Here is a 23,822-nt window from a genome sequence, read left to right as displayed (position 1 = left end):
CTGTACCGGTACCCCCTGTATATAGTCTCCACACTGACTCTGTACCGGTACCCCCTGTATATAGCCTCCACATTGACTCTGTACCGGTAACACCCTGTATATAGCCTCCACATTGACTCTGTACCGGTAACACCCTGTATATAGCCTCCACATTGACTCTGTACCGTAACACCCTGTATATAGCCGCCACATTGACTCTGTACCGTAACATCCTGTATAGAGCCTCACTACTGTTATTTTATTGTTGCTTTTTGTTTGTTATTTTTCGAATTTTCTTTTTTTTCTTTAAAAAAAAACCTTTCAGTTTGTTTTAATAAATATTTTCATAACACTCATTTTTCTTGAAACTGCATTGTTGGTTAATGGCTTGTAAGTAAGCATTTCATGGTACGGTCTACTACACCTGTTGTATTCATTGCATGTGACAAATACATTTGGATTTGATTTGACTATAATATTTGTCTTTGTCTTTGTATCTATTAAATGGACGAAGGATAACAATTTACTTGGATTGTATAGATAGAATGCACCCTCACTTGCTGCGCGTGTGGACTGGAGCCGGAAATTGTTCACCAAATCAGACTAGCTGTAGTCGTGTTGTTGCCGTGACTGCTGTGTCACGCTGCTCCGCTTTAGCAGATAGCAGCCTGAAGCGACCAGAGAGAGATAGAAACGGCCGCGTTGGAGAGTCAGCGAAATGAGGGAGGAGAGGGAAGGGGGAGATTAAGAATTAGAGGTTGGGATAGATGAAGCGATTGAGGTCCGTGTAAAAGGAAAAGATTGAGCGGGAGAACCCTCGACATTTCTCCTCTTTTCTCTTCTGAGTTAACAATGCGCTCTACCTGAAATAACAGCAGCATGCGTATGAGAACGTATCCCTGGAGCGCGTCTCTCCAGGAGCGGATATCGAGCCAAATTAACGACGGGATGGAATAACGGTTTTACGCACCAGGACCGACGTGGATTCGTTAGCAACAATGTGGTGTATCAACTGCGCCTCAGACAAGACTCCTGTTATTCTAAATAACAACAAGCTTATATACTGGTAAGGGCGCGTTTGAGATGTATTATAGATTGCTGTTTATCAAAGATTATGCGGCAATAATTGTTATTCGCCAGTAAAAAAAAAAAAAAAAAAAGATTATTACATTCCATATTATTGCATATATTTGTATTTTCCAAACGGGTACATGATTGTGATATGCTTAATAAATTAATGGTTTAACGTAAATTATAGTATTGCCAGTTAGTTGGTCAATATGGTGTTGTGGACTGCAACAGAAAACGGCTTTGTTATTGAACTGCTGTTTGATGTGCTGCCTCAAATGTCGACTCCTGTTCTGTACAGTAACATTAGCAGACCCCATTCTGTACAGTAATGTTAGCCTACAGCAGACCCCATTCTGTACAGTAATGTTAGCCTACAGCAGACCCCATTCTGTACAGTAATGTTAGCCTACAGCAGACCCCATTCTGTACAGTAACATTAGCCTACAGCAGACCCCATTCTGTACAGTAACATTAGCCTACAGCAGACCCCATTCTGTACAGTAATGTTAGCCTACAGCAGACCCCATTCTGTACAGTAATGTTAGCCTACAGCAGACCCCATTCTGTACAGTAATGTTAGCCTACAGCAGACCCCATTCTGCACAGTAATGTTAGCCTACAGCAGACCCCATTCTGTACAGTAATGTTAGCCTACAGCAGACCCCATTCTGCACAGTAATGTTAGCCTACAGCAGACCCCATTCTGTACAGTAACGTTAGCCTACAACAGACCCCATTCTGTACAGTAACGTTAGCCTACAGCAGACCCCATTCTGTACAGTAACATTAGCCTACAGCAGACCCCATTCTGTACAGTAATGTTAGCCTACAGCAGACCCCATTCCTTACAGTAACATTAGCCTACAGCAGACCCCATTCTGTACAGTAACATTAGCCTACAGCAAAACCCATTCTGTACAGTAACATTAGTCTACAGCAGACCCCATTCTGTACAGTAACGTTAGCCTACAGCAGACCCCATTCTGTACAGTAACGTTAGTCTACAGCAGACCCCATTCTGTACAGTAACATTAGCCTACAGCAGAACCCATTCTGTACAGTAACATTAGCCTACAGCAGACCCCATTCTGTACAGTAAATTAGCCTACAGCAGACCCCATTCTGTACAGTAACATTAGCCTACAGCAGACCCCATTCTGTACAGTAAATTAGCCTACAGCAGACCCCATTCTGTACAGTAACATTAGCCTACAGCAGACCCCATTCTGTACAGTAATGTTAGCCTACAGCAGACCCCATTCTGTACAGTAACGTTAGCCTACAGCAGACCCCATTCTGTACAGTAACATTAGCCTACAGCAGACCCCTATTCTGTACAGTAACATTAGCCTACAGCAGACCCCATTCTGTACAGTAACATTAGCCTACAGCAGACCCCATTCTGTACAGTAACATTAGCCTACAGCAGACCCCATTCTGTACAGTAAATTAGCCTACAGCAGACCCCATTCTGTACAGTAACATTAGCCTACAGCAGTACCAATTCTGTACAGTAAATTAGCCTACAGCAGACCCCATTCTGTACAGTAACATTAGCCTACAGCAGACCCCATTCTGTACAGTAATGTTAGCCTACAGCAGACCCCATTCTGTACAGTAACGTTAGCCTACAGCAGACCCCATTCTGTACAGTAACGTTAGCCTACAGCAGACCCCATTCTGCACAGTAACGTTAGCCTACAGCAGACCCCATTCTGCACAGTAACATTAGCCTACAGCAGACCCCATTCTGTACAGTAACGTTAGCCTACAGCAGACCCCATTCTGTACAGTAACGTTAGCCTACAGCAGACCCCATTCTGTACAGTAACGTTAGCCTACAGCAGATCCCATTCTGTACAGTAACGTTAGCCTACAGCAGACCCCATTCTGTACAGTAACATTAGCCTACAGCAGACCCCATTCTGTACAGTAACATTAGCCTACAGCAGACCCCATTCTGTACAGTAATGTTAGTCTACAGCAGACCCCATTCTGTACATTAACATTAGTCTACAGCAGTCCCATTCTGTACAGTAATGGGTTCTCAGGTAGGATAACAGTTGGGGAGATAGGAGACCGACCACTAACGATTAAAAAAGGATGCATTGTTTTCTGTGTTAATCTTTTACTTCTCTACAAATCGACAGCTTCTACACATTCATTTTATTGACCACTCGTGTGGTGGTATGTACTTAATATGGTGTGTGGTGGACCTGAAACATTACAGGGTGAATCAGGTGTTAAAATGTCTCTGATATATGAAGGTAAGGATATTGTTTATTAAAGTACACATTTTTTCATAACCATACTATATTCTAAAATAATGAATATCTTAGCAGAGACATTGTGTGTGTGTGTGTGTGTGTGTGTCCTTCACAAACAGCCGTTTTATGAAGGAAAATATCATTATCACATCTACTGTGTGTGTGTGTGTGTGTGTGTGTGTGTGTGTGTGTGTGTGTGTGTGTGTGTGTGTGTGTGTGTGTGTGTGTGTGTGTGTGTGTGTGTGTGTGTGTGTGTGTGTGTGTGTGTGTGTGTGTGTGTGTGTGTCAAATGAGAGGGTGAACTCAGGAAGAGATGCCAAGTCTATTTTATAAGCAGTAGTGAGTTACAGCCACGTGCCACGCTTCTTAACTACACCAGTAGGTCCAGACCTCAAATACCCCTTTGTAAAGTGTGTGTGTCTGTGTTGTGTCGGGGTGTGATGTCTCTCTTACTTAAATAATTGGTTTATAGGTTTACACTGACCTATCAGAGAGAGTCAGTCCTTTAAAACAGACCTTGGATCACCGATCCTCTCTCTTTCTCGCCTTGCCTCAAAGAAAGGCTGGTCCAAATCACTAAGGATTTAAAATAGTCCACCAAAAGGCTCCACAGCGTCTCTTCCCTCTCAGGAGGCTGAAAAGTTTGGCATCGGTCCTCAAATCCTCAAAAAATGTCTCCAGCTACACCTCGGAGACGATCTTGATTGGCTGCGTCACTGCTTGGTATGGTAACAGGACCGCCCTCGATCGCATGGCGCTACAGAAGGTGGTGAGGACAGCCCAATACATCACTGAGGCCGAGCTCCCTGCCATCCAGGACCTCTATACCAGAGGGTGGTGAGGACAGCCCAGTACATCACTGGGGCCAAGCTCCCTGTCATCCAGGACCTCTATACCAGAGGGTGGTGAGGACAGCCCAGTACATCACTGCCATCCAGGACCTCTATACCAGAGGGTGGTGAGGACAGCCCAGTACATCACTGCCATCCAGGACCTCTATACCAGAGGGTGGTGAGGACAGCCCAGTACATCACTGGGACCAAGCTCCCTGCCATCCAGGACCTCTATACCAGAGGGTGGTGAGGACAGCCCAGTACATCACTGGGGCCGAGCTCCCTGCCATCCAGGACCTCCATACCAGAGGGTGGTGAGGACAGCCCAGTACATCACTGGGGCCGAGCTCCCTGCCATCCAGGACCTCCATACCAGAGGGTGGTGAGGACAGCCCAGTACATCACTGAGGCCGAGCTCCCTGCCATCCAGGACCTCTATACCAGAGGGTGGTGAGGACAGCCCAGTACATCACTGGGGCCAAGCTCCCTGTCATCCAGGACCTCTATACCAGAGGGTGGTGAGGACAGCCCAGTACATCACTGGGGCCGAGCTCCCTGTCATCCAGGACCTCTATACCAGAGGGTGGTGAGGACAGCCCAGTACATCACTGGGGCCAAGCTCCCTGTCATCCAGGACCTCTATACCAGAGGGTGGTGAGGACAGCCCAGTACATCACTGGGGCCAAGCTCCCTGTCATCCAGGACCTCTATACCAGAGGGTGGTGAGGACAGCCCAGTACATCACTGGGGCCGAGCTCCCTGTCATCCAGGACCTCTATACCAGAGGGTGGTGAGGACAGCCCAGTACATCACTGGGGCCAAGCTCCCTGTCATCCAGGACCTCTATACCAGAGGGTGGTGAGGACAGCCCAGTACATCACTGGGGCCAAGCTCCCTGTCATCCAGGACCTCTATACCAGGCGGTGAGAAAAGAGATTCCAGCCACCCACAAACGTTTTAAAAGAATAGAGACATTTCAAATCTTCTATTATTGGCTGTGTTCAGTGTTGTAACAATGAGCAAATAGCCTCTCTCTCTCTCTCTCTCTCTCTCTCTTTCTTTCTTTCTTTCTTTCTTTCTTTCTTTCTTTCTTTCTTTCTTTCTTTCTTTCTTTCTTTCTTTCTTTCTCTCCTCCCTCCAGCCCTGGCCACCTGTCCCACCCTCCCTCTGTTGTCCAATAGCAAAGATCTGTCCACTCTTCTCTGAATGATCCTGATCTTGTCATTATTACAATCCCCTAGATTCTTTTCAAAAAAATCCACATCCATATCCTCTACCCACCAAAAGCTTCAATTTAAAAACTATTTAAAGAGAAAAATCATTCAATGGCGCAAGTGGGATGGGTCCTTCCCACTTACGTATGTGCTAGGGGAAGCACTGGTGTAAAACTCATCTCAACCTCTCTCTATGGTGGCCAGTTTCAGCCACAGCTCTGTTGCATTGTGGTATAGTGTTGGGTGTCCGCGTTATGGCGTTGAATCTAGTTTGTCTAGCAACTCGTCTCAGTAGGATGTTATGGATCGACGTGCCATGTTGAAATCGCATCTCTGAAAACTCACTTAAATAATACCTTTGATGATACAGTGGGAGAAATCCAAGGTTATAACATCTACAGAAAAGACAGAAATGCCAAAGGTGGAGGCGTTGTTTTCAGAACCACATTCCTGTAAAGCTTAGAGAGGATCTCATGTTAAATACTGTTGAAGTAATATGGCTACAGGTTCATCTGCCTCACCTAAAGCCCATGCTGGTGGGAAGCTGCTATAGACCACCAAGTGCTAACAGTCAGTATCTGGATAATACGTGTGAAATGCTTGACAATGTATGTAATATCAACAGAGAGGTATATTCTCTGGGTGATTTCAATATTGACTCGCGATCATCAAGCTGCCCACCAAAGAGAAAACGTCATACTGTAACTTTAAACTGTAACTAGTGCCTGCAACCTGGTTCAGGTTATCAGTCAACCTACCAGGGTAGTTACAAACAGCACAGGAATGAAATCATCAACATTTATTGATCACATATTTACTAATGCTGCAGAAATCTGCTCTAAAGCTGTACCCAAATCCATAGGATGTAGTGACCACAATATAGTAGCCATATCTAGGAAAACCAAAGTTCCAAAGCCTGGGCCTAATATAGTGTATAATGGTCATACAATATGTTTCGTAGTGATTCCTATGTTGTTGATGTAAATAATATTTGTTGGTCTGTGGTAATGAGGAGCAACTAGACGCACCAATTGACACTTGAAATTGCTTATTCCAGTTACTAATACCCATTAAGAAAACTATTGTAAAACTGTTAAATTTCCGTGGATTGATGAGGAATTTAAAAAATTGTATGGTTGAGAGGGATGAGGCAAAATAAATGGCAAATAGGTCTGGCTGTACAACCGATTGGCAAACATACTACAAATTGAGAACTCATGCGACTAAACTGAATAAAGATGAGAAGAAACTACACTATGAAATAAAGATAAATTACATAAATAATGACAGTAAAATCTTTGGAGCATCTTCAATGAAATTTTGGGGAAAAAGGCAAACTCATCTCCATCATTCATAGAATCAGATGGATCAGATGGCTCATTGAATCGGATGGATCAGATGGCTCATTGAATCGGATGGATCAGATGGCTCATTGAATCGGATGGATCAGATGGCTCATTGAATCAGATGGATCAGATGGCTCATTGAATCAGATGGATCAGATGGCTCATTGAATCAGATGGATCAGATGGCTCATTGAATCAGATGGATCAGATGGCTCATTGAATCAGATGGATCAGATGGCTCATTGAATCAGATGGATCAGATGGCTCATTGAATCAGATGGATCAGATGGCTCATTGAATCAGATGGATCAGATGGCTCATTGAATCAGATGGATCAGATGGCTCATTGAATCAGATGGATCAGATGGCTCATTCATTGAATCAGATGGATCAGATGGCTCATTCATTGAATCAGATGGATCAGATGAATCATTCATTGAATCGGATGGATCAGATGGCTCATTCATCACAAAACCCACTGATATTGCCAATTACGTTGATGATTTTTTTCATTGGCAAGATTAGTAAACTTAGGCATGACATGCCAGCAACAAACGCTGGCACTATACATCCAAGTATAACTGATCAAATTATGAAATGCAAGCATTGTCATTTTTTTGACCAGATACAATGCTATTTTACTGTAAACAAATTGACAACAGACTTTCAGCACACTTAGGGAAGGAGATAGGGAAGGACATTCAATAAGCACAGCACTTACACAAATGACTGATGATTGGCTGAGAGAAATTGATGATAAAAATATTGTGGGGGCTGTTTTATTAGACTTCAGTGCAGCTTTTGACATTATCAACCATAGTCTGCTGCTGGGGGGAAAAGACGTATGTGTTATGGCTTTACATCCCCTGCTATATTGTTGATAAAGAGTTACCTGTCTAACAGAACACAGAGGAAGCCTCTCCAACAAAATCCATATAGAATCTGGTGTTCCCCACAGCTACTGTCTAGACCCTTTACTTTTTAACGAATGACATGCGACTCGCTTTGCAATACTTATCAAAGAGTTGCAATTAGTTTCAGAGTGGGTGGCAAGGAATAAGTTAGTCTTAAATATTTATAATACTAGCATTGTATTTGGGACAAATCATTTACTATACCTGTAACGGCATTCAAGAGAAGAAGATGAGGACCAAGGTGCAGCGTAGTGCGTGTTCATATTTAATTTAATAACCGAACACAAAACACGAAAATGACAAAAAGAATAACCGAAACGCTTCTGTCTGGTACATAATACAAAACAAAAAACAACTACCCACAAACACTGGTTGGAACAGGCTACCTAAGTATGGCTCCCAATCAGAGACAACGATAGACAGCTGCCTCTGATTGGGAACCACACCAGGCCAAACACATAGAAACACAACAACATAGAAAAAAGAACATAGGCCAGGGTGTGACTAGGGTGGGCAGTCTAACTAAAATAGAGAATAAAAAGCCTCTCTATAGCCAGGGCGTGACAATACCCTAACCTCAACTAAATATTTTAATAAATAATGTGGAAATTGAGCAAGTTGAGGTGACTAAAGTGCTTGGAGTAACCCTGGATTGTAAACTGTCATGGTCAAAACATGTTGATACAACAGTAGCTAAGATGGGGGAGAAGTCTGTCCATAATAAAGCACTGCTCTACCTTCTTAACAGCACTATCAACAAGGCAGGTCCTACAGGCCCTAGTGTTGTCACACCTGGACTACAGTTCAGTCGTGTGGTCAGGTGCCACAAAGAGGGACCTCGGAAATTACAATTGTCTCAGAACAGGGCAGCAAGTCTGGCCCTCGAATGTACACGGTGAGCTAGCATTAATACTATGCATGTAAATCTCTCATGGCTCAAAGTGGAAGAGAGATTGACTTCATCGCTATTTGTTGTTGTAAGACGTGTTGACCTGCTGAATGTACTGAGCTGTCTGTTTGAACTACTAGCACACAGCTCAGACACCCCATACATACCCCACAAGACATGCCACCAGAGGTCTGTTTAAACTACTAGCACACAGCTCAGACACCCCATACATACCCCACAAGACATGCCACCAGAGGTCTGTTTAAACTACTAGCACACAGCTCAGACACGCATGCTTACCCAACAAGACATGCCACCAGAGGTCTGTTTAAACTACTAGCACACAGCTCGGACACCCATACATACCCCACAAGACATGCCACCAGAGGTCTGTTTAAACTACTAGCACACAGCTCGGACACCCATACATACCCCACAAGACATGCCACCAGAGGTCTGTTTAAACTACTGGCACACAGCTCAGACACCCATCCATACCCCACAAGACATGTCACCAGAGGTCTGTTTAAACTACTAGCACACAGCTCAGACACGCATGCTTACCCAACAAGACATGCCACCAGAGGTCTGTTTAAACTACTAGCACACAGCTCAGACACCCATCCATACCCCACAAGACATGCCACCAGAGGTCTGTTTAAACTACTAACACACAGCTCAGACACCCATCCATACCCCACAAGACATGCCACCAGAGGTCTGTTTAAACTACTAGCACACAGCTCAGACACCCATACATACCCCACAAGACATGCCACCAGAGGTCTGTTTAAACTACTAGCACACAGCTCAGACACCCATCCATACCCCACAAGACGTGTCACCAGAGGTCTGTTTAAACTACTAGCACACAGCTCAGACACCCATCCATACCCCACAAGACATGTCACCAGAGGTCTGTTTAAACTACTGGCACACAGCTCAGACACGCATGCTTACCCAACAAGACATGCCACCAGAGGTCTGTTTAAACTACTAGCACACAGCTCAGACACCCATACATACCCCACAAGACATGCCACCAGAGGTCTGTTTAAACTACTGGCACACAGCTTGGACACCCATGCCACATACACACCCCACAAGACATGCCACCAGAGGTCTGTTTAAACTACTAGCACACAGCTCAGACACGCATGCATACCCCACAAGACATGCCACAAGAGGTCTCTTCACAGTCCCCTAGTCCAGAACGGACTATGGGAGGAGCACAGTACTACATAGAGCCATGACTACATGGAACTCTATTCCGCATCAGGTAACTGATGCAAGCAGTATAATCAGATTTTAACAAAACTGATAAAAAATGTACCTTATGGAACAGCGGGGACTGTGAAGAGACACACACACACCCAAGCACAGACACACCCTTACACTTACACATGATACTGTATACATATGTACACAAGATGTTTCTGTGGTAGTAGACCTGCCAGGACACACACAATGTGTTGTGAAAAGCAGCGGCGATTTTAGCATGTTAATGTTGGTGGGGCAAACAATTCTTTTTTAATTTTTTTAATTTGAACCTTAGAATACTAGAATTAGAATACTAGAATTAGAATACTAGAATTAGAACACTAGAATTAGAACACTAGAATTAGAATACTAGAATTAGAATACTAGAATTAGAATACTAGAATTAGAATACTAGAATTAGAACACTAGAATTAGAACACTAGAATTAGAATACTAGAATTAGAATACTAGAATTAGAATACTAGAATTAGAATACTAGAATTAGAACACTAGAATTAGAATACTAGAATGAACATGAACCTTCTTATGATGGGATAAAGGTCAGCCATATTGGTCAGGGAGTTGGTCAACCATGGTTTGCCAGTGCTGTGATTAGTGGCGATTTTAGCATGTACATCTTGATGGGGCAAACTCCCCAAATATTTGGGGGATGCATGCCAGCAAAGCCACTACACAACACAACACTAAACAATACATTAATTGCACTATAACGGTGACAAAAGGTGCCCACAAACTGTTAGGGCCTACACAAAGCTGTCCCAACAGCAGAGTCCGGACACCTTACCACTGCTACACCTGGTTATCAGCGGAGCCTTGTCTGGCAGCGAAACCGTTCCTTCAGCCTCATTTATTGCCTTTTCAAAAACATAGCTGATATGGCTGACTTGCTTAAACAAATGTGGTTTCTACTGAAAATTGAGATGTACAAACTATGGCATGAGGGGACGACAAGCAGATAAGAGGCAATCCGTCAGTTCATCTTTCAATCACCCACGTGGGTATATGCTCCTAAAAACCAATGAGGAGATGGGAGTGGCGGGACTTGCAACGCATCAAGCGTCACAAATAGAACCAAGCTACGTAGACGCTGAGCAGTGTGGTCAGCTTGTTACTCAAGAAAGCAAAAAAGAGATCATGTTTGTTTGCGACTTTATTAACTCATTATTATTTTTTTAATTACATTGTTTGCAAACTGACATGTGACACATATTAATGCCAAAATAACATGCAAAACAGGCAACCCTCTTTTTTGGCAAAACATTTTGGCCTCAAAACAGGTGGGGCTCTGTAATGTTATGTAATATTTTAAGTTGTATATAACTGGCTTAATGTTGCTGGACCCCAGGAATAGTAGCTGCTGCCTTGGCAGGAACTAATGAGGATTCATAATAAACCCCAGGAATAGTAGCTGCTGCCTTGGCAGGAACTAATGGGGATCCATAATAAACCCCAGGAAGAGTAGCTGCTGCCTTGGCAGGAACTAATGGGGACCCATAATAAACCCCAGGAAGAGTAGCTGCTGCCTTGGCAGGAACTAATGGGGATCCATAATAAACCCCAGGAAGAGTAGCTGCTGTCTTGACAGAAACTAATGGGGATCCATAATAAACCCCAGGAAGAGTAACCGCTGCCTTGGCAGGAACTAATGGGGATCCATAATAAAACCCAGGAAGAGTAACCGCTGCCTTGGCAGGAACTAATGGGGATCCATAATAAACCCCAGGAAGAGTAGCTGCTGCCTGGCAGGAACTAATAGGGATCCATAATAAACCCCAGGAAGAGTAGCTGCTGCCTTGGCAGGAACTAAATGGGGATCCATAATAAACCCCAGGAAGAGTAGCTGCTGCCTTGGCAGGAACTAATGGGGATCCATAATAAACCCCAGGAAGAGTAGCTGCTGCCTCGGCAGGAACTAATGAGGATCCATAATAAACCCCAGGAAGAGTAGCTGCTGCCTTGGCAGGAACTAATGGAGATCCATAATAAACCCCAGGAAGAGTAGCTGCTGCCTTGGCAGGAACTAATGGGGATCTATAATAAACCCCAGGAAGAGTAGCTGCTGCCTTGGAAACAGGAACTAATGGGGATCCATAATAAATACAGATATAATGGTTGTAAGACTGCTGACTCTGAGCATATTTTATAACTAGTCTGTTAAAATAAACATGGATCTTATTAGCAACATTTACATTTAAAAAAAACCTCAGTGACGGCCCAGTTCCAAAATAAATGCTCTGTGTCTAGTTAACATCTGACACCTCACCTGTGTACAACATCACTTTCTATCACAGCAGTTTGGGATTCAATATCTCACTGATTTAGGAGCTTCAGACCAAAATAAGACGGTGAAGGTTTGTTGTTCTCTCAAGGAAAACATTATAGTCACATAAGAATAAGAAAAAATACTACACTCTGCAGAAATAAGGAGCAAGGAACACCTAAATACGTTTGCACTCTCAATTACACCTGATTCAGAGTCTGTTCTGTTCAATTAGACCTGATTCAGAGTCTGTTCTGTTCACTTAGACCTGATTCAGAGTCTGTTCTGTTCAATTAGACCTGATTCAGAGTCTGTTCTGTTCAATTAGACCTGATTCAGAGTCTGTTCTGTTCAATTAGACCTGATTCAGAGTCTGTTCTGTTCATTTAGACCTGATTCAGAGTCTGTTCTGTTCAATTAGACCTGATTCAGAGTCTGTTCTGTTCAATTAGACCTGATTCAGAGTCTGTTCTGTTCAATTAGACCTGATTCAGAGTCTGTTCTGTTCAATTAGACCTGATTCAGAGTCTGTTCTGTTCAATTAGACCTGATTCAGAGTCTGTTCTGTTCAATTAGACCTGATTCAGAGTCTGTTCTGTTCAATTAGACCTGATTCAGAGTCTGTTCTGTTCACTTAGACCTGATTCAGAGTCTGTTCTGTTCAATTAGACCTGATTCAGAGTCTGTTCTGTTCAATTAGACCTGATTCAGAGTCTGTTCTGTTCACTTAGACCTGATTCAGAGTCTGTTCTGTTCATTTAGACCTGATTCAGAGTCTGTTCTGTTCAATTAGACCTGATTCAGAGTCTGTTCTGTTCAATTAGACCTGATTCAGAGTCTGTTCTGTTCAATTAGACCTGATTCAGAGTCTGTTCTGTTCATTTAGACCTGATTCAGAGTCTGTTCTGTTCAATTAGACCTGATTCAGAGTCTGTTCTGTTCATTTAGAGACCTGATTCAGAGTCTGTTCTGTTCATTTAGACCTGATTCAGAGTCTGTTCTGTTCAATTAGACCTGATTCAGAGTCTGTTCTGTTCATTTAGACCTGATTCAGAGTCTGTTCTGTTCAATTAGACCTGATTCAGAGTCTGTTCTGTTCATTTAGAGACCTGATTCAGAGTCTGTTCTGTTCTTTGACTCATAACGCAGGGAGCAGAGGGCAGTGTGGAGTCAGATCGCAATTCAGTCAGATTCAATTGATTTTCATTTTAATTTTCATTGCATTACTTCTTCTTTTTTTTTTTACTGTACATCAGCTTTACTTTTTGGAGCTGTTGTAGTTTGAGGAATAGTATTCACTATTGTAATGCCCTTGAAGCTTAGATCCGCAAAAGGCACATGAGTTATTGGTTTTGTTGTTAGACGGAGGTTCAGGAGCGTCCTAACGGGGGTTGAGGAGCACCCTAACGGGGGTTGAGGAGCGTCCTAACGGGGGTTGAGGAGCGTCCTAACGGGGGTTGAGGAGCGTCTTGACGGGGGTTGAGGAGCGTCCTAACGGGGGTTGAGGAGCGTCCTAACGGGGGTTGAGGAGCGTCCTAACGGAGGTTGAGGAGCGTCCTAACGAGGGTTGAGGAGCGTCTTAATGGAGGTTGAGGAGCGTCGTAACGGAGGTTGAGGAGCGTCCTAACGGGGGTTTAGGAGAGTCCCAACGAGGGTTGAGGAGCGTCCTAACGGGGGTTGAGGAGCGTCCTAACGGAGGTTGAGGAGCGTCCTAATGGGGGTTGAGGAGCGTCCTAACGGGGGTTGAGGAGCGTCCTAACGGGGGTTGAGGAGCGTCCTAACGGGGGTTGAGGAGCGTCCTAACGGGGGTTGAGGAGCGTCCTAACGGGGGTTGAGGAGCGTCTTGACGGGGGTTGAGGAGCGTCCTAACGGGGGTTGAGGAGCGTCCTTACGGGGGTTGAGGAGCGTCCTTACGGGGGTTGAGGAGCGTCCTAACGGGGGTTGAGGAGCGTCCTAACGGGGGTTGAGGAGCGTCCTGACGGGGGTTGAGGAGCGTCTTGACGGGGGTTGAGGAGCGTCCTAACGGAGGTTCAGGAGCGTCCTAACGGGGGTTGAGGAGCACCCTAACGGGGGTTGAGGAGCGTCCTAACGGGGGTTGAGGAGCGTCTTGACGGGGGTTGAGGAGCGTCCTAACGGGGGTTGAGGAGCGTCCTAACGGAGGTTGAGGAGCGTCCTAATGGGGGTTGAGGAGCGTCTTGACGGGGGTTGAGGAGCGTCTTGACGGGGGTTGAGGAGCGTCCTGACAGGGGTTGAGGAGCGTCCTAACGGGGGTTGAGGAGCGTCCTAACGAGGGTTGAGGAGCGTCTTAATGGAGGTTGAGGAGCGTCGTAACGGAGGTTGAGGAGCGTCCTAACGGGGGTTTAGGAGAGTCCTAACGAGGGTTGAGGAGCGTCCTAACGGGGGTTGAGGAGCGTCCTAACGGAGGTTGAGGAGCGTCCTAATGGGGGTTGAGGAGCGTCCTAACGGGGGTTGAGGAGCGTCCTGACGGAGGTTGAGGAGCGTCCTAATGGAGGTTGAGGAGCGTCCTAACGGGGGTTGAGGAGCGTCCTAACGGAGGTTGAGGAGCGTCCTAATGGAGGTTGAGGAGCGTCCTAACGGGGGTTGAGGAGCGTCCTAATGGACGTTGAGGAGTGTCCTAACGGGGGTTGAGGAGCGTCCTAACAGGGGTTGAGGAGCGTCCTAACGGAGTTGGTCCTCAGACAGAAGGTCTAGGGGGCGCTGGGTGTATTATTATGTGGCTGGGTGACCCTAGTTGGTCCTCAGACAGAAGGTCTAGGGGGCGCTGGGTGTTTGGACACCAGAGTTTAGATACACTCTGTTTGGGAAAAAGTGTATTTTCTTGTATATATTTCCTGTTTGAGTCCATTAGGAGGACAATCTGTGTCTGGTGTATGTCCTCATTGGGTGTGGGGGGGTTGTCAGGAGGTCTATCAGGGTGGGTGACAGGGGGGGGGGGGTGCTCAGAGGGGGTGGGATCCCCTGCGGTTCTTCATCTCCACCTCAGTTAACCTGTGATTGCCATTCTACTGTGCTGCTGTATCAACCGTAGAAGATCCCAGTGGATAGCCAATCGTTTCTGCACCCATTAGTATATTGATTGTATTTTATTTATATACTTTTTTTTTACCAAGAACAGTACATAATAATCACCAACTCAGACAATGCTGAGGTGTAATGATCCTGCTAGACAGGTCATTTGATCCCTGATGATGTTCTGCTATAGTCCATAGCATGTTACCTGCAGGAGACTCTCAGGGACACAAACTCTGCAACTTTCTAACTCCTGCAGTAGGCTCCCGTCCCCATCTGCAGCCTAGCAGGCTATGGGTTGTAAACTGGACTTTCACACCTCTGGCCCTAGTCAAACTGATTGGTTGCTAGCGGTCATGGTTGCCAGGTGCCTTATCACAGAGTGTGGGGTCAGCAAATCACAGGCAGTCACTGTTCTTGGATGAGGCTGGGATGAGGCTGTGATGAGTCTGTGATGAGGTTCTGATTAGGATGGGATGAGTATGTGATGAGGTACTGATTACGATGGGATGAGTCTGTGATGAGGTACTGATTAGGATGGGATGAGTCTGTGATGAGGTTCTGATTAGAATGGGATGAGTCTGTGATGAGGTTCTGATAAGGCTGCGATGAGTCTGTGATTAGGATGGGATGAGTCTGTGATGAGGTTCTGATTAGGATGGGATGAGTCTGTGATGAGGTTCTGATTAGTATGGGATGAGTCTGTGATGAGGTTCTGCTAAGGCTGTGATGAGTCTGTGATTAGGATGGGATGAGTCTGTGATGAGGTTCTGATTAGGATGGGATAAGTCTCTGATTAGGCTGTGATGAGTCTCTAATGAGTCTCTGAGTGTTCTCAAGGACTCGTTCATTAGCTTCCCGTCAGGCCCTACACACACACACACACACACACACACACACACACACACACACACACACACACACACACACACACACACACACACACACACACACACACACACACACACACACACACACACTTTACAGTCAAATGAAGGACCAGATAGATAGTAATTTATATCAGGAATCAAGGTAAGACCCACATGCAGACTGTCGAGCAGACTGTCAAAGTAACAATGTTTATTATAGCAACAGGGGCAGGCAACGACATGTCAGGGCAGGCAGAGGTCGGTAATCCAGAGGTGGGGCAAAGGTACAGGACGGAAGGCAGGCACAGTGTCAGAGCAGGTAGAGGTCGATAGTCCAGAGGTGGGGCAAAGGTACAGGACGGAAGGCAGGCACAGTGTCAGAGCAGGTAGAGGTCGATAGTCCAGAGGTGGGGCAAAGGTACAGGACGGAAGGCAGGCACAGTGTCAGAGCAGGCAGAGGTCGATAGTCCAGAGGTGGGGCAAAGGTACAGGACGGAAGGCAGGCACAGTGTCAGAGCAGGTAGAGGTCGATAGTCCAGAGGTGGGGCAAAGGTACAGGACGGAAGGCAGGCACAGTGTCAGAGCAGGTAGAGGTCGATAGTCCAGAGGTGGGGCAAAGGTACAGGACGGAAGGCAGGCACAGTGTCAGAGCAGGTAGAGGTCGATAGTCCAGAGGTGGGGCAAAGGTACAGGACGGAAGGCAGGCACAGCGTCAGGGCAGGCAGAGGTCGATAGTCCAGAGGTGGGGCAAAAGTACAGTTCGGCTGGCAGGCGGGTTCAGAGTCAGGACAGGCAAGTGTCAAAACCAAGAGGGTAAGAAAAAGGGAGATTGGTTAAAGGAGGGGCTTTAACTTCCTGACTGATGTCTTGAGATGTTGCTTCAATATATCCACATAATTTCCCTTCCTCATGATGCCATCTATTTTGTGAAGTGCACCAGTCCCTCCTGCAGCAAAGCACCCCCCACAACATGATGCTGCCACCCCCGTGCTTCACGGTTGGGATGGTGTTTTTTGGCTTGCAAGCCTCCCCCTTTTTCCTCCAAACATAACGATGGCCATTATGGCCAAACAATTCTATATTTTTTTCATCAGACCAGAGGACATTTGGTCAAGAAGTACTATCTTTGTCCCCATGAGCAGTTGCAAACCATAGTCTGGCTTTTTATGGTGGTTTTGGAGCAGTGGTTTCTTCCTTGCTGAGCGGCCTTTCAGGTTATGTCGATATAGGACTTGTTTTACTGTGGATATAGATACTTTTGTACCCGTTTCCTCCAGCATCTTCACAAGGTCCTTTGCTGTTGTTCTGGGATTGACTTGCACTTTTCGCACCAAAGTACGTTCATCACTAGGAGACAGAACGCGTCTCATTCCTGAGCGGTATGACGGCTGCGGGGTCCCATGGTGTTTGTACTTGTGTACTATTGTTTGTAAAGATGAACGTGGTACCTTCAGGGATTGGAAATTGCTCCCAAAGATGAACCAGACTTGTAGAGGTCTACAATTTTTTTCTGAGGTCTTGGCTGATTTCTTTAGATTTTCCCATGATGTCAAGCAAAGCGGCACTGAGTTTGAAGGTAGGCCTTGAAATACATCACAGGTACACCTCCAATTGACTCAAATGATGTCAATTAGCCTATCAGAAGCTTCTAAAGCCATGACATCATTTTCTGGAATTTTCCAAGTTGTTTAAAGGCACAGTCAACTTAGTGTATGTACATTTCTGACCCGCTGGAAATGTGATACAGTGAATTATAAGTGAAATAATCTGTCTGTAAACAATTGTTGGAAAAATCACTTGTGTCATGTACAAAGTAGATGTCCTAACCTACTTGCCAAAACTATAGTTTGTGGTTGAAGTGGTTGAAAAACGTGTTTTAATGACTCCAACCTAAGTGTATGTAAACCTTCGACTTTAACTGTACCTGTACTCTCAGCTCTGCCGATGTATCACTTTCTCACTTTCTCCGAGCAGTCTTGCAAGCGGGCACAGATGTGAGCAATTAGTTTATGATTTAGTGAAATCCTCCCTTAGAAGCTGTCATACATCTTCACCACTATATCTTCTGTCGTTGAATCAATGGGGTTGTGATGAGTTAAAACAGGCTACTGTTTCTATAGCAAACGATGTTGACAGAGAAGTCTTGTGCCCAATAATATATAGATACCTATATGGCTGTGATGAATTCTTTGGTATCATTAATGGACCACAATGCTGCTGTTGAAACCATGCAGCTGATTCCAGACCTGCTGCTGTTGAAACCAAGCAGCTGATTCCAGACCTGCTGCTGTTGAAACCAAGCAGCTGATTCCAGACCTGCTGCTGTTGAAACCAAGCAGCTGATTCCAGACCTGCTGCTGTTGAAACCAAGCAGCTGATTCCAGACCTGCTGCTGTTGAAACCATTCAGCTGATTCCAGACCTGCTGCTGTTGAAACCAAGCAGATGATTCCAGACCTGCTGCTGTTGAAACCAAGCAGCTGATTCCAGACCTGCTGCTGTTGAAACCAAGCAGCTGATTCCAGACCTGCTGCTGTTGAAACAAAGCATCTGATTCCAGACCTGCTGCTGTTGAAACCAAGCATCTGATTCCAGACCTGCTGCTGTTGAAACCATTCAGCTGATTCCAGACCTGCTGCTGTTGAAACCCATTCAGCTGATTCCAGACCTGCTGCTGTTGAAACCCATTCAGCTGATTCCAGACCTGCTGCTGTTGAAACCCAAGCAGCTGATTCCAGACCTGCTGCTGTTGAAACCCATTCAGCTGATTCCAGTCCTGCTGCTGTTGAACCCAAGCAGCTGATTCCAGACCTGCTGCTGTTGAAACCAAGCAGCTGATTCCAGACCTGCTGCTGTTGAAACCAAGCAGCTGATTCCAGACCTGCTGCTGTTGAAACCCATTCAGCTGATTCCAGACCTGCTGCTGTTGAAACCATTCAGCTGATTCCAGACCTGCTGCTGTTGAAACCAAGCAGCTGATTCCAGACCTGCTGCTGTTGAAACCAAGCAGCTGATTCCAGACCTGCTGCTGTTGAAACCATTCAGCTGATTCCAGACCTGCTGCTGTTGAAACCTAAGCAGCTGATTCCAGACCTGCTGCTGTTGAAACCCATTCAGCTGATTCCAGACCTGCTGCTGTTGAAACCAAGCAGCTGATTCCAGACCTGCTGCTGTTGAACCCCAAGCAGCTGATTCCAGACCTGCTGCTGTTGAAACCCAAGCAGCTGATTCCAGACCTGCTGCTGTTGAAACCCATTCAGCTGATTCCAGACCTGCTGCTGTTGAAACCAAGCAGCTGATTCCAGACCTGCTGCTGTTGAAACCAAGCAGCTGATTCCAGACCTGCTGCTGTTGAAACCATTCAGCTGATTCCAGACCTGCTGCTGTTGAAACCTAAGCAGCTGATTCCAGACCTGCTGCTGTTGAAACCCATTCAGCTGATTCCAGACCTGCTGCTGTTGAAACCAAGCAGCTGATTCCAGACCTGCTGCTGTTGAAACCCAAGCAGCTGATTCCAGACCTGCTGCTGTTGAAACCAAGCAGCTGATTCCAGACCTGCTGCTGTTGAAACCCATTCAGCTGATTCCAGACCTGCTGCTGTTGAAACCTAAGCAGCTGATTCCAGACCTGCTGCTGTTGAAACCCAAGCAGCTGATTCCAGACCTGCTGCTGTTGAAACCAAGCAGCTGATTCCAGACCTGCTGCTGTTGAAACCAAGCAGCTGATTCCAGACCTGCTGCTGTTGAAACCCATTCAGATGATTCCAGACCTGCTGCTGTTGAAACCAAGCAGCTGATTCCAGACCTGCTGCTGTTGAAACCCATTCAGCTGATTCCAGACCTGCTGCTGTTGAAACCAAGCAGCTGATTCCAGACCTGCTGCTGTTGAAACCAAGCAGCTGATTCCAGACCTGCTGCTGTTGAAACCCATTCAGATGATTCCAGACCTGCTGCTGTTGAAACCAAGCAGCTGATTCCAGACCTGCTGCTGTTGAAACCCATTCAGCTGATTCCAGACCTGCTGCTGTTGAAACCAAGCAGCTGATTCCTGACCTGCAGTGAGACGTTGGAGTTAGAGTAGGAAGATGATATTGTATGGCAGCACCAGTCTGTGATGGATAAACTAAACCATGCAGCTGATTCCAGACCTGCTGCTGTTTCAGTCTGACGAGACAGTGGTGTTGTCAGAGAGACGTTGGAGTTAGAGGAGGAAGATGATATTGTATGGCAGCACCAGTCTGTGATGGATAGACTAAACCATGAAGCTGTTTCCAGAATGTGTTGACAGAGATAAAGAGGAGGCCTGCTGCTCACTAATCCTGATGAGCTGCACCTTTAATTAACAAACCAGACCACACCACCCGTTCAATTTTTAATAATCAGATCCCATGCTGAGCCTGACTGGGTCCTTGTAGACAGACAGACAAACAGACAGACAGGCAGACAGGCAGACAGACACACAGACACACAGATAGACGGACGGACGGACAGACAGACAGACAGACAGACAGACTGTGGTACAGACTGACTTCTGACTAGCACTGATTCAGCCTTTTTCTGTACTTTTCTGATAGGGAGAATAAAGGATTTGACAATAGGGATTACTGTACTGTCAGAGGAGGGAGAATAAAGGATTTGTCATTAGGGAATACTGTACTGTCAGAGGAGGGAGAATAAAGGATTTGGCAATAGGGAATACTGTACTGTCAGAGGAGGGAGAATAAAGGATTTGGCAATAGGGAATACTGTACTGTCAGAGGAGGGAGAATAAAGGATTTGGCAATAGGGAATACTGTACTGTCAGAGGAGGGAGAATAAAGGATTTGACAATAGGGAATACTGTACTGTCAGAGGAGGGAGAATAAAGGATTTGACAATAGGGAATACTGTACTGTCAGAGGAGGGAGAATAAAGGATTTGACAATAGGGAATACTGTACTGTCAGAGGAGAGAGAATAAAGGATTTGTCATTAGGGAATACTGTACTGTCAGAGGAGGGAGAATAAAGGATTTGACAATAGGGAATACTGTACTGTCAGAGGAGGGAGAATAAAGGATTTGTCATTAGGGAATACTGTACTGTCAGAGGAGGGAGAATGAAGGATTTGACATTAGGGAATACTGTACTGTCAGAGGAGGGAGAATAAAGGATTTGACAATAGGGAATACTGTACTGTCAGAGGAGGGAGAATAAAGGATTTGACAATAGGGAATACTGTACTGTCAGAGGAGGGAGAATAAAGGATTTGACAATAGGGAATACTGTACTGTCAGAGGAGGGAGAATAAAGGATTTGACAATAGGGAATACTGTACTGTCAGAGGAGGGAGAATAGGCTTCTGATGTGTTACTTTATTATAGAGCATCTCTGTCTATCTCTGTGCAGACGTTTTCAATCAAACAAAGGAATAAACATTTACATGACTACTTAATGGCGCCGGAGAGGATGGCTGCCGTTTTATTGTCAACCAACCGTGCTATTTTATTTATTTTTTCACATTGTATGTAACTTATTTTGTACATAATGTTGCTGCTACCGTCTCTTATGACCCGAAAACAGCTTCTGGACATCAGAACAGCGATTACTCACTTTGAATTGGACAATAATAAAGAATGAGGCCGACGAAAGGGATTTACACCTGAACAGGCCCTCCTCCCCGTCATTCGCAGGAGAAAGAGACGAAGGTTTCGCGGAAAGAGATTGTGGTGCCTCGTGAGGATCAGGCGATGAGTGGCTAATCTGCCTTTGCCATCGGTACTATTGGCCAACCTACAATCGCTGAGTAATAAAATGGACTAACTGAAAGCACATATATCCTACCAACGGGACATTAAAAACTGTAATATCTTATGTTTCACCGAGTCGTGGCTGAACAACAACATGAATAACATACAGCTGGCGGGTTACACACTGTATCAGCAGGATAGAACAGCAGCCTCTGGTAAGATAAGGGGTGGCAGGTTATACACTGTATCAGCAGGACAGAACAGCAGCCTCTGGTAAGATAAGGGGTGGCAGGTTATACACTGTATCGGCAGGACAGAACAGCAGCCTCTGGTAAGACAAGGGGTGGCAGGTTATACACTGTATCGGCAGGACAGAACAGCAGCCTCTGGTAAGACAAGGGGTGGCAGGTTATACACTGTATCGGCAGGACAGAACAGCAGCCTCTGGTAAGACAAGGGCTGGCAGGTTATACACTGTATCAGCAGGACAGAACAGCAGCCTCTGGTAAGACAAGGGGTGGCAGGTTACACACTGTATCAGCAGGATAGAACAGACACCTCTGGTAAGACAAGGGGTGGCAGGTTATACACTGTATCAGCAGGACAGCAGCCTCTGGTAAGACAAGGGGTGGCAGGTTATACACTGTATCAGCAGGACAGCAGCCTCTAGTAAGACAAGGGGTGGCAGGTTATACACTGTATCAGCAGGACAGCAGCCTCTGATAAGACAAGGGGTGGCAGGTTATACACTGTATCAGCAGGACAGAACAGCAGCCTCTAGTAAGACAAGGGGTGACAGGTTATACACTGTATCAGCAGGATAGAACAGCAGCCTCTAGTAAGACAAGGGGTGACAGGTTATACACTGTATCAGATAGAACAGCAGCCTCTGGTAAGACAAGGGGTGGCAGGTTATACACTGTATCAGCAGGATAGAACAGCAGCCTCTGGTAAGACAAGGGGTGGCAGGTTATACACTGTATCAGCAGGACAGCAGCCTCTGATAAGACAAGGGGTGGCAGGTTATACACTGTATCAGCAGGACAGAACAGCAGCCTCTAGTAAGACAAGGGGTGGCTGGTTATACACTGTATCAGCAGAACAGCAGCCTCTGGTAAGACAAGGGGTGGCAGGTTATACACTGTATCAGCAGGATAGAACAGCAGCCTCTGGTAAGACAAGGGGTGGCAGGTTATACACTGTATCAGCAGGATAGACCAGCAGCCTCTAGTAAGACAAGGGGTGGCGGTCTATGTATATTTGTAAACAACAGCTGGTGCATGATATCTAAGGAAGTCTCGAGGTTATGCTCGCCTGAGGTAGAGTATCTCATGATAAGTTGTAGACCACACTATTTACCGAGAGAGTTTTCATCTATATTCTTCGAAGCTGTCTATTTACCGCCACAGACCGATAATGGCATTAAGTCTGCACTCAACGAGCTTTATACGGCTATAAGCAAACAGGAATACTGGCAAGTAACACTGAAACATGCATGAGAGCACCAGCTCTTCCGGACGACTGTGTGATCTCACACTTCGCAGCCGATGTGAGTGAGACCTTTACCTTCTCTGGGATATGTGGGACGCTAACGTCCCACTTGGCCAAAAGCCAGTAAAAATGGTTATACAGGTGGTTATGGTTATATATATGGTTATGCAGGTTATACACTGTATCAGCAGGACAGAACAGCAGCCTCTGGTAAGACAAGGGGTGGCAGGTTATACACTGTATCAGCAGGACAGCAGCCTCTGATAAGACAAGGGGTGGCAGGTTATACACTGTATCAGCAGGACAGAACAGCAGCCTCTAGTAAGACAAGGGGTGGCAGGTTATACACTGTATCGGCAGGATAGAACAGCAGCCTCTGGTAAGACAAGGGGTGACAGGTTATACACTGTATCAGCAGGATAGAACAGCAGCCTCTAGTAAGACAAGGGGTGACAGGTTATACACTGTATCAGCAGGACAGAACAGCAGCCTCTAGTAAGACAAGGGGTGGCAGGTTATACACTGTATCAGCAGGACAGCAGCCTCTGGTAAGACAAGGGCTGGCAGGTTATACACTGTATCAGCAGGATAGAACAGCAGCCTCTGGTAAGACAAGGGGTGGCAGGTTATACACTGTATCAGATAGAACAGCA

The 23,822-nt window shown here is 45.8% G+C and overlaps 1 protein-coding gene across 1 annotated transcript in view; it reads left to right on the top strand.

Annotated features, from left to right (window-relative positions):
* The first annotated feature begins 297 nt into the window (after positions 1 to 297).
* LOC129861348 (IQ motif and SEC7 domain-containing protein 2-like) overlaps positions 298 to 23,822 on the top strand; it is a 74,405-nt gene continuing 50,880 nt past the window's right edge. The window contains exon 1 of the mRNA XM_055932720.1: positions 298 to 1,045. Coding sequence (XP_055788695.1) covers positions 978 to 1,045 — 68 coding nt within the window. The 5' untranslated portion in view covers positions 298 to 977. The remainder of the gene's footprint in view (positions 1,046 to 23,822) is intronic.

This window comes from Salvelinus fontinalis, chromosome 8, assembly GCF_029448725.1.
Source record: "Salvelinus fontinalis isolate EN_2023a chromosome 8, ASM2944872v1, whole genome shotgun sequence".
Classification (NCBI taxonomy): Eukaryota; Metazoa; Chordata; class Actinopteri; order Salmoniformes; family Salmonidae; genus Salvelinus; species Salvelinus fontinalis.
Note: the sequence above shows the minus strand (reverse complement) of the source record. Positions and strands in the feature narration are given on the sequence as shown.